Source organism: Psammomys obesus, unplaced genomic scaffold (genome assembly GCF_907164565.1).
Source record: "Psammomys obesus unplaced genomic scaffold, mPsaObe1.curated_primary_1811, whole genome shotgun sequence".
NCBI classification, from domain to species: Eukaryota; Metazoa; Chordata; class Mammalia; order Rodentia; family Muridae; genus Psammomys; species Psammomys obesus.
Window position 1 is genome coordinate 2,038,275 of NW_026590767.1, and position 12,539 is coordinate 2,050,813.

At 39.3% G+C, this 12,539-nt stretch overlaps 1 protein-coding gene and 1 pseudogene across 1 annotated transcript in view; both read right to left on the minus strand.

Moving 5' to 3' along the window:
* Ate1 (arginyltransferase 1) overlaps positions 1–12,539 on the minus strand; it is an 85,388-nt gene that overhangs the window by 22,809 nt on the left and 50,040 nt on the right. Inside the window, exon 5 of the mRNA XM_055608848.1 lies at positions 763–883. Within this exon, the coding sequence (XP_055464823.1) occupies positions 763–883 (121 nt within the window). The remainder of the gene's footprint in view (positions 1–762; positions 884–12,539) is intronic.
* Positions 1,988–2,882, minus strand: LOC129678125 (MOB-like protein phocein; annotated as a pseudogene).

The following is a 12,539-nucleotide window of genomic DNA, read 5'->3' on the forward strand; positions in this document are numbered from 1 at the left end:
TCTTTTATTTCAGACAGGGTTTCATGTTGCTCAGGCTTACTCCAAACTTAGGATATAGCTGAGGCTGAGCCTAAATGGCTGATTCTCCTGCCTTTAACTTACACCTGCTGGGATTCTGGGCACATGTCACCACAATTGGCACCCATTTTTATCTCAATAGTGAGAAATCTGAAAGCAGGGAAGCTTTACAATCGTGTAAAAGCTCATAGTATACCTGCTGGTCATTAGGCCAGGGTCCAACTCTAAGGCTATTCTTTTAGTGTCTACACATACTAATACAGCCTAAATTCCAAAGGAGAAGGAAGGCAAACAAAATGTGGCTGAGGCTATTCTCGGTAGGGAGTGGAAGACGGCACTGAAAAAAGGAGACACACCAGAGATGCAGGAACAAAGTACCACCACAAAAACTTCACAAATAATTATCTCCACAACGCTGTTTTACAACCTCACTTATTTTAACTGCTCAATATTTCTGTCTTTACGTTGGTCAAATAAGCAAACTAGTGACAATTTTTAAACTGTGATAATTGTTAAGGAATAAAAGATAAAAATGTCAGCCTTCAAAGCATGTGAAAACTAATCCAACAGGAGAAACATGGGCAGTAAGCAGCAAAAGTACACATGATTTCTTAACTGTCTTATCTTCCCTCTCATACTCATACGTCTGTACATGTGTACATACTCATACTATTCAATATATTGAAAACGACCAAGAGCCACAAAAGGGTAATGATGTCCAGCTGGGCTGTGCTCCAGACATACCTGCTTGTGGGTCCTGGTTGAAACGACAGTACTTGGAGTTGTCAAGAGAAGGCAGGCACTGCTCAATGGGTACCCACACATACGTCTCAGGACACAGCAAATCAGAAGGTCTATACTGACCCTAAGGAAAAGTGAAGAAAAAAGGCACAGGCATTAGAAACACTAACTCCTGAGTTCTGAGGTTCCACGGGGCAAGGAAAGGTATGACGACAGGCTTAATGTCAATCAAAATGATTAGCTATAAATACTAGGCCTTAAACAATATTTACAATAAGCAATAAATACTAGTGCTCACTTTATTTCATATCTTAATGTTGCCAAGTGTTAGGTGAAAAGATTAATATTACTAACAGGAAGAGTCTAACTATATTAAAAACTTATTTTCAAGTAGTTACAACAATTTCCCCAAACAAAGGTAGGCAGTACAGTTTTCCTGTACAGTACAGTTTCCCTGTAGTATAACATCACTGCTGGTCTGAGGTTTGCTCTGTAAGCAATTATTACAAATATAAATGGGGAGAAGTCACCACTAACCATAGCTTGGTAAATATATTTCTTGACTAACGTAGTTCCAGGAGAGGACTAAAGGAAACAAAAAGGGGCAGGTGTCCAGGGGAACATCACACAATGTGCCTTATCATCATCACCACATATTTAATAATCCACTGTCACAAAAAAGGTAATGTTTCCAAGTACACTGACCTAGAATATACTTGCTATAGCAGAGTGAGATTATTTAAGTATTACTAACGACTCCTCAAATTTCTCTGAACATATAATCGGTTTTGCATATCAAATGCTATAAACAGAAGTTTTAAACACTTTTATCTCATTTTGGAAAAGTTAGCAGTACAGATGGAATACTCCTGAATTTTCTAAAATATCAAAACTTGGGGGTGAAACCAAAGAAAATATTATTTTTAGTAAATGGCTTGTGGGAAACACAAGCTCATTATTTTACAGGTTTAAAAGGATTGTGATCCAATGATTGTTTAGCAGCAATTTTACCAACAGGTATTATGAACAGATAATACTAAACTTACTTAAAAACCATGCGTGTAACACCAATGAATATACAGGTCATGAATAACTTAAAACGTATATCTCATTTTAAAAGGTAACACATAGCATACAAAAACCTATACTAAACAAATAACCTATAATATGGATACATGACTGATAGGTCTAAAATGTTATATATAGTACTTAATTGTTAATTATGTGATCAGGATATTGTTCTACACAATTCCCTTTTTTCTTTACTTCCCCCAGAAAGTGAATTCTGAACTTCCTCTTCTAAAATTCATACAATCCGGTTATCCTTCAACATCAAATTATATTTCATCACAAATTTCGTAATCCAATAACATAAAAATGTTTCATTTCCCCCTTTTTTAAAAGATGTATTTATTTATTATGTATACAATGTTGTCTGCATATATACACCTGCACGCCAGAAAGAGGTTGTGAGCCACCATGTGGCTGCTGGGAATTGAACTCATGCTCTCTGGAAGAACAGCCAGTGCTCTTAACTTCTGAGCCATCTCTCCAGCTAAAATGTTTTATTTTCATACTCATCAAGTATCTGCCAGTGATGAAAATAGGCACATGAAAATATTCTATAAAATTTACAGTACACTGACTCTAGTTTTGCTATAGATGATTCTTTTATGTTAACCCTGCTAGGGAAATATTTACTGCTCTTCAGAAGATAGGCAGCACCATCAAATGTGTGTCTTGTATAATCTATGACAGGACACTCTTTTGCAGTTTTATCAGCTGTACAAAGAAAAATCCATTGTTCAGTTGCTGTCCTTTGAGTACATGTATCTGGATGGCATTCACTCTGAAGTTTAATAGCAAGTCCATTTAGTTCAAGGAGGAATTGCCTTAAGTGTTCATACACTTAGATGTCCGTACACCTTCATTTTGGCCTTCAGGTAGTTCAAGAATTTTGTCAGTACTGGAGCAGTCTGCCCTTATGTTCTGTTGGATATACTGCTGAATAGCAAGTGTACTGTCCATTTCATCAGATGATTCATCAGGCCAATTATAGAATCCTGCACCTCTGTGCCTGGCCTGTCCCACCTCAGCACTGCCAACCCCTCTGGCGTGGCCATAGTGCCAGAGTCTGGACGGCTAGCATTGGTATCCGGATGTCTAGTGATCACTTTTGTATTTAGAGAATGCATATGTAATTCAAGGCTTTCTAAAAGTGACACAGCACCATTTGGCAGGCTATACTTATTTGGAAGTTGAGTCTTTATAATTTTGGGAAAACTCAAGTTGTCTTTGAAAAGCTAGTGAAGAACAGAGCAAAGCTTCTTTTCATATATTAGAAAACCATACAAAGCCATATAAAGGAAGCTTATTTTCAAAAGTACAATTCTACTGCCCTCAATCTCTAATTTTTTAGTTCATAGACTGAAGACTGATAATATTCAGTCTCGATAATGTTTTTAACAGTACAGTCCTAGTAAGACACATCCACTAACCACCTAAACTAGTGGATGTACAACAAAAGCTTTTAAAAATATAAATTTTAACAAAGCTGTTATAACTTCAAAAATTCTACTTTACAAAATAAAGTAGTTACATACTTAAGGTATACCACACTATACAGTATTTGCTGGAGTAAATAAGTCATTCATTTATAGATAATAATATGTAGCTAAGAAATGAGACAAACTAAAAAAGTATTAGTGAATTTTTAGAAAAACCAAAGCTTTTTTTTTGAACTCATTCAAAATTCCCAATGTCTTCTCTCTGATTTAAATCCAAATTTGATATACAGGTTAAATTTTTAAAAACTTTTTATTGGTTCTTTGTGAATTTCACATCATGTACCCCAACCCGCTCACCTCCCCTTCCCATCTTACCCACCCTCCATCCTTGCAACCTCTCCAACAGAAAATAAATTTTGTTGAGGAGGCTGTAGTGTCCCCACAGTATGTCCCACAGTCTACTTCTATACACATCTCTCTGACTCCAAAATATTCATTGCAATGACTCACTGGTCTGGTCCAAGGCTTCTGCCACTCCACCAACCCTGGACTCTCCTCACACATTCTGTCATTCCCCTGTGTCATGGAGGTCCTGCAGCTTTGGATCTGCAGGACCGGCCCCCTCACGCACTACAGTTCCCCGATGAGGTAGATGTTGGGGTGGGCAGACTTAAAGCCCTGGATCTGAGTCTCAGAGGTATCTGAGTTTGTTGGCCTACTGGCCCTCCTGCTCTCACACCCTTGGGGCCAGCTCACCAGCAACCCCTGCAATCAGGGCCAGCTCTACTGTGCTACTCAGGTGAGGTGCAGGGACAGCTCTCCTGTCTACCACAGATGGCGAGGGCCAAGGGGAAAGGAGGGTATATTTTCCTCATCCACAGAAGACAAGTAGTAGGACCAGCTCTCCCACTCATATCCCTGGAGTTGGCTCAGCCAACTCCTGCAATGTGCAGGGCCACTCTCCCACATACTGCATCTGGATTGGGGCAGGGGCAGCTCTCTCGCTTTCATGCCTCCAGGGCAGCTCTCCCAGGGTGCCCAGATGAGGGGTGGGATCCGTTTTGCACAGCCCTCAGATACTAACATGTCCCCCGGCAAGGGACATCCACCTTGACTTTGTGGTAACAGAGCCCTGCTGCTGCAAGGCCATGAACCCAGATGTGGCCCTCAGTGGCAGCACAGACCAGGACCCCACCATGGTCCCAGGTGGCTTCACTGGTTACTCACATCAGACTCTTCCTCATTAACCTCCTTCTGTTTCTCCTTTTCTTCCATTTCTCCAGCACTTACTTGCTCCTCATAGAGGTGCCTGGGTTGTCTGTCTCAGGCTCACTCTTCCCCATCCTAGGATGCCCAGGGAGGCCTGACTGGTGCAGGACAGGTGGTTGTCTCAGGCTAGCTCCCTTACTGGGACGCCTGGTACTGACTGGAGGACAAACCATGCATTTAGATAACTGGTAATCAACCCACTAAAGTGTCAGAGTTGCATGAAGCTGAGGCACATAGGAATTACGTATGTGTGACAGGTACAGGTCCTCGAAGTGCCAGGGTTTCACAATGTTCTCTGAAGGAGGAATTCTGTATTTACTTTTGATTTTTTAAACACTTACCTCACTAAAAGATCAGTAATACATTTTTACTTCTTTGTATCATTTGAAATTAAATCTGTCAATTACATTAAATATTATTCTCCAAAGTATAGGCTTCTTTCAATACTTCAAATAGTCTCTCACCTTATCAAAGAATGAAGAATGAACGCATAAACTACTGTGAAATACTGTGCTTTCTAAACTAAGCTGGTTGAGAGGCATGTGACTGAAGTGCCTAAAACTCAATTCAGAGTCCCCATACCACAAAGGAGAAGCACAGGGACATGAAAGCCACCCTGCCTGTTCCCTATTGTAAGAAAATGAGAGACGTTTGCATTAAGAATGTAATTACTTAAGGATTTGGACAGACTTTCCTGTGGTCAGAAGAAAAATATTTAATCAACCTCTAAGTATACTCATTCAAATTGAACAATGAAGTAAAAGCAGATTAATTCTTTCCTAGGGTGCTGACTTTTAGATAAATGAGAAATGTGAGTTAGCACAGATTTCTGAAGTACTCAGAATTTTGAAAATGTAACACTTTTGACAGCTTATTCCACAGCTTTCTGAGTTCTTTCAAAGTGACGAACAGTTCAGAAGAGGAGTGACTAGAGTCTGAGTTGCTAAAGAAGAGTTACTATTTTGTTCCAAATATAGCTGTAATACTCAGTAACTGTCTATTTAATCAAAACTGCTGAGACTATTTGTAAAACTCAAACCTACCAAAAAGAAAAAAAAAAAAAGAGACACAGAGAGATCATAACATGGCCACATAACATTTCAATCAACTTTACTAGGTTGTCATAGAAGAAGGGTTTAGAAAATCTCCCCAAAGGGGGACGGCTAGCTTTGGTGTTGATCAATGCAAAGAACAAAGGCATCTTCTCATTTGTGTGCTTTACACCATTATTTGACGAGCGTTACCGTGTCTATCGAATTTTCCACCCTATCAAAGAGCCACTGGATAAATTATGTAAAAATACCTAGTGTAGCAGAATAGTCAGAATTTAGTCTAAAAACTGCATTCATATCAATAACCAGAGGTTAAAATATCTCACCATTGTTGCTGGGAGTTGGCTCAGTGGTTAAGAGCACTTGATGCTCTCTAGAGGACCTGGGTTCAATTTCCAGCACCCATGTAGTGGCTCACAACCATCTGTAACTCTAGTTTCACGGGGTCCAATACCCTTTCTGGCCTCCACACGCAGGCAAAACAGAGATAAGTGTAAAATAATAATTTAAAAAAACTCACTATCACATCCTACTCAATATGTATGTAGCGTATGTAAAGCACGGCAGTAAGACAGACTAGTTAGTATCTTAGTACTTCCAATGAAACACAGCAAGCAACACTTAGGCATTTTCCTCTGGTTAAGATACCTAGTTAGAAATTCTAATTTCCAAAGGGAAAAAAAGTTTCTAATGATATGAAGCAGTGACAAGAAATGGTTCTAGCAAGCTTTGTCCTGTTTTTTACTGATAGGATTCATACACTATGTAAACCTTTCTGTGTTCAAAGCTGTACAGGCAGCATCCCTGTACATTATCAAGTCCTAAAGAAACCCTACATGCATAGGCCCTCATTATCTTACCCTCCTACACGGTACAGGCAATCCATTTAAAACTGGAAGGCATGAGAGTGGGTAATGGAGCCTGCCACCAAGCCTAGTATATCGCCAGAATCTATATGGTGGAAGGAGACAACCAACTTTCACAAACTGTTCTCACCTCTACACACATACTATGGCATGCAAACATCACATCCTTGCCACTGCCCAAAATGTTAAAAAAAAAAAAAAAAAAAAAAGTAGCTACAAATAGTGTGGTATTTCTTCACAGTGCCAGGCAAATTTGATTTCTACGCATGCTTGTTTTGTGGCAGAGCCTACAAGGCCCTCCATGATGTGTCATTACCCTTTTGTCCTGGGTTTCTGCAACTGTCCCCTCTTCCACCATGCCAATTTGGCTACACTGTATTCTTTGTAGCTCCTAGAACATGTCAGGCCTGCATACCCCTCAAGACTTCTCAATGTCTCTCTCTGGACTTAGTCATTCTTATGCCTATGTGTGCGTGTGCATGTTTATGTGTGCACACAGTATAGGGGATTGAACCCAGGGTCTTCATGCATATTATACAAACCATACACTGCAAAACTACATTAAAATCCCAAACTACTTTTTTCTTTAGTTTTAAAAAAGAATTTTTTAAATTATGCAACAGAGCCTCACTAAGCTCTCCCAAGAGGCCTTGAACTTGAAATCCTCCTGCCTCATATTCTTGAGTAGCCGGAATTACAGAGCTTCACCACAAGGCCCAGCCCTACTCCGTACTTAAATTTTTCTTGACGTCACACCCCCAAAGACGCCCATCAATCCCCCTTACTATTTTTTACCCATAGGGCATAACAACACTCTTGTTTATGTTTTCTCAATTTGTACCTATCTAAAACTTCTTGTTATAAGAACTGGTCAGAGATGTTATTTTCAGCCTAGGCTTATCACTGATGGTCTATAAACAAATGATAGATGAATCAACAATGGATCTAGCACCACAGTCCACCTTTGCTTCTTTCCTATAAACAGATGGGTGTTCTCCTTCATGTACTAATATGACATGCAAGAGTCAACCAATATTTGTTGAATTCATGCTCTGCAAGCAGCTCTATCATACATGTATTGTATAAATCTAACTTCCAGCTCTTGGGAAAGCCCAAATGCTGAAAGGACAAGTTCACTATCATAACAACATCACTATAAATGTCACTGAAATTAAAGAAGTTTCCTACTCAACAAAGTTAGAAACTACCCACTCAAGTCAATTTCACTTTTCTCCCCCACAGAATTTACTCTTAAAAACCTCGTATTTTCTTTTCAAAGAAGAGTATGGCTTTTCCTATGAAGCTCCACTTAAATGAAGACAACAAAGATCCTCTTCACTGATGGTAAAGATAATGCTTTCTCCCTGTGTTGGCTAAGAGTATGGTCCTTAAGGCCAAAGAAAGTTTAGAGACCACGTGCTACAATCTCGTAGGACCCGGGTTCAATTACCAGCACACACATGGAAGCTCACAACTGTCTATAATTCTATCTCCAGAAGGCCCCAATAACCTATTATGGCTTCACGCATAGATATACATGTAGGCAAACATCTATACATATAAAACAATAAAATTTAAAAAGCATAATCCTCACAATATCTAAATCAAATCTTGTGACTGCTTTAAAAGTAATGAAAACGGCATTCTTTCTTTCTGGTGGTAGAGGCAGGTACTAGGGGCTAAACCTAGGATCTGTGCATTGCTACAACAAACACTCTACCCTTGAGCTACATGCCTAGATCTCAGACATTATTTCTACTGTAGAGATAAAACAGTAAGATTATGCAATGTCAGTGATGACCTATCAACTAGTCTACATTTCCTTTGTCAGTCCATAACTTAATCTAAAATTATTCACAATTTCCCTCATATTTACAAACTAACCTCCAGGTCTTAAAACTCAAAGCCAGTTCAATATATACACTTGACATCCAACATGAGAAAATGGGTTGAGCCTACCTGTATGCTCACTACCTATGGAGAAAGAGGAGGCAGCTATGTCCGACAGCTTGCCAGATAGTGGAAGCGCAGTAGCACTGAAAAGAATAAGAACCCTACACAAGCAGCTGGTTCATCAAAGGTCAAAGAATCAGCTTTCTCTGGAGGAGCAGCAAAGGTCCCTATTCATATGTCTTAAAAGCTAAGTAGCATCATGTTGAGAGAAAAAACAAAAACAAACCACGCCCTCACCAACAACAAATACAAAACTACATGGCTGTCTTCCTCTGGCACTCCAAATCTATATCCATCAAAATTCTACCAAATTAAAAATTAAAAATAACTTAAAAATTCTACCAAATAGGAAATGAGAGACAACTGTTTCATCTTTAGAGTTAGTTATGTGGTCCTGTGTCTGCATGGTTTGAGCAAGTGTCAAAAACAAATTTATTATTAGCTTTGCATTTAAAATGTGAACTTCATCTAACTCCATCTTCTTCCAAAAAAAAATTTCCATGCAGTCAAATTCACTGCCACTAACACAGACTGACACACTGAAGCAAGTTTCAAGCTCATGAATGGATCCATATATAATCTGGTCTTATCTGGAGAAATATCATGAAATGCGGGCTTTAAAATGACATTATGCTTTCTTTCATCTGTTTCATCTCCTGTCTTCCCAGATTCCCATCAAAGCAGTGCTTACAATTGAATGCACAACTGATCAGAAATAAAGAAAGTTGTAGTCTTTACATTATAATGAAAAATGCCCCTGAAAATCCAAAAGAAAGAAATGAGTAAACTCCACTCTTTAAACAAATTACAGTGTTAGAAGAACTACTCTTTTGGCCTTTGGAGGATGAAGTATGTGAACCTTTATGAATCTGGGGCTGTGCATGCTTGCAAAGCTGAGATGTAAAAATTCTCTTTGAATATTGCACTTTTCTTTTCCAAAGTTTAGACAACATTTAAATGAGAAATTATTTCTTTAATTAAAGTTAAAGGATTTGAGACTGTTTTCTCAGGAAAAAAAAAATCCGAGAAAAGTAAAGAAATGCTTTCATACAATATTCACCCCAGTTACATTCTTGGCTTTTAACTGGAAACATCTGGGGATGGGCTTGGCAGATTGTAATAAAATTGAAGTTACCAATTCACACCCTGCCATTTTGAGGGTATTTTGTTTTTACAGTTTTCAAATCAAAACCAAACGGACTTTCCTTTGAACTGTGGTCCCAAACCAAAGACCTTTATGAGATTTTACTTTCAAGAATACTTTGTAAATATTTTGTAAAATGGGAAGGATTTCATGAGCATTTGAGAATAGGCTAAACTAGCAGGGTCTGTTTTGAAAGTTCAAGTTAAAGTGAAATTTAAGTATACAAAACAGATGAAAATCACTGAAACGTGCACAGACCCGCTCACTTCCCTGCCTCTGACTGAACACCAGTAGCAATGTACAAAAAAGAAGTCTCAGACAACTTAACTTTTTTATCAGGTAAAACTGGTATCGCTATCCCACAATAAACCTATTGATTTTACTAAAACCAATTGCTCTAACACTACCTAAGCAAAAATAGTTCAAAATGACCCACTAGAGTGGGCTGCACTGCACTGGCCCTGGGATCAGAATTCAGGCTTATTAAAGCCAGTCCCTTCACTGAAAGACAACCCCAGTGGAATCCCGTCCGCAGAGTACTGCAGCAGACCCTTGCTCCTGACTGTGTTACATAAACAGAGATTGACTTTATCAGTCCCCAGGAGAGTGCTTTAGAAGTAATTCGAGCTGCTCTGTTTTCAAGAACTGTGGTTGTGCCACACTCAGCTGGGTGAGGTGTGCTGGGGCCAGTAAAGACAAAGGACCCAAACATCTGAATCCATTTGTGTTCCAAATTCTGAACACCAACAGATGTGCTCCATGTGCTGCTAGGCTAAGCTTTGAAATTTTAAAAATACATATTTTTTTCCACTGACAAACAGAAAGTGATGGTATTCTGTGTTTCTTTAATTAAAATCCAAGGGTTCTCAAAGGCTCCAGGACTTACTTTAAAGCTCCTTTAAGGCTGGGCTATTTATTTTGCTATTGGCAAATAATAGAGAATAAAGATTCTAATTCAGTTTTAATCACAATCTTTGCTTTTACTTTGGAAAGCCTGACTTAATCCTTTTTCTTTTGGAAAATACAAAGAAAGCTTGTGAAGAAAAGATTCAGGGAGTCAACTTACAGTGCAAATTTAATTTCAACTGAAGGGTCACAAGTTGAAAAGGATAAGAAAAAAAAAGAATGAATCAGGACAAAGAAAATAATATTCAGGAAAAAAAGTAAAATTCAAAGCTTTAATTTCTGTTAAGAATGAGAGAGAGATAAAAAAATGAGAGAGAATGACAGAAAGAGAGAGAGAATGAATGTGTGTGTGGTGTTTATTCACCATACCATGCTGGAGAACAGAGTTCATTCAGGTGTTTATCTGCTTTCTTCAGGCTTTAGAATCAGCACTCAGCAGCCCTCGTTCTCCACTTCCTCAAAAGAGCCACCCTCACTTGGCCAGCAGTGAATAGATTTTCAAGTTCCCCTCAGCCATAGTCCCCTGGAATCAACTGGATCAGGTCATGTGAATCCTTGCCTACAGCTCTTTATTGGCTCCCCAGTATCCACAGCAAGTGAAACAATTTCTTTTTAAAGTAAAAGTATTTGAAGGTGTTTATGTGAGAACTGTGATTTCAGTTAGAGCTGGCAGGAAATCATACAAGATGAAATCCCACCACAAACTGAAGAGCCAGAATTGTATTCATCACAACACAAGCTGCCTAGATGTCTATGAAGTAACCCATACTGTTCACATGTTCCCTGAAGGACTCACACATATTCCCTAAGGAACACATGGACATCCACAGGATGGATCCACAGACCTCCAGTCAGAGGTCCTCAGATAAATCAGTGATGCATCTGAGTGCATGGCTACCCTTTCCATCTAGCCTCTGACTGGGAACACACCAGCCCAAGGGCACTCAAAGTTGGGTATAGGTGAGCTGCTATCGGATGCCTACGCATTTACCATGAATGCCAGTTCCCCTTTTGAAACCAAACTCAACTACTGCTTACTTTTTCTTTACTAAGACTTCCTAGAATGCTTTCACTTTAACACATAGATAAAAATCCCTTCCCTGGGGGAGACATAAACAATGTCTGCCCCTGTTCATAAGGCCCCAACAACAAACTAAGGTTCAATTACACCAACGTTCACTCTGGGGAACCACTGAGTTACTTACAGAGTAGAGGTGAAAGGTTACTTACTGGAGTTATTTACTTATGGGTCCTCCTCACATACATAGCCTACTACCTCAAAAAGGCAGCATCAGTCTCAGAAAAGAGCCCTGGGCCCAGATTTTTTGGTTCTGTTGCTCTCCTTGTGGAGTTCCTGTCCTCTCCAGGTCTTACTACCTCCTCTTTCTTTCATAAGATTCCCTGAACTCTGCCCAAAGTTTGGCTATAAGTCTTAGCATCTGCTTTGATACCTTGTAGGGCAGAGCCTTTCAGAGGCCCTCTGTGGTAGGCTCCTGTCCTGTTCCCTGTTTTCTCCCTCTTCTGATGTCCATCCTCTTTGCCTTTCTGAATGGGGATTGAGTGTCTTACCCAGAATCCTCCTTTTTGATTAGTTTCTTTAGGTGTACAGATTTTAGTATGCTTATCCTATATTATATATCGAATATCCACTTATGAGTGAATATATACCCTGTGTGTCTTTCTGCTTCTGGGATACCTCACTCAGGATGATCTTTTCCAGTTCCCATAATTTGCCTGCAAATTTCATGATTTCCTTGTTTTTTATTGCTGAGTAATATTCCATTGTGTAGATGTACCACAATTTCTGTATCCATTCCTCAACTGAGGGGCATCTGGGTTGTTTCCAGCTTCTGGCTATTACAAATAAAGCTGCTACAAACATGGTTGAGCAAATGTCCTTGTTGTGTACTTGAGCATCTTTTGGATATATGCCTAGAAGTGGTATAGCTAGATCTGACCATTCATGAAGATAACCTAGAACCCCTGCACAGATGTAGCCCATGGTAATTCAGTGTCTAAGTGGGTTCCATAGTAATGGGAACAGGGACTGTCTCTGACATGAACTGATTGGCCTGCTCTTGAT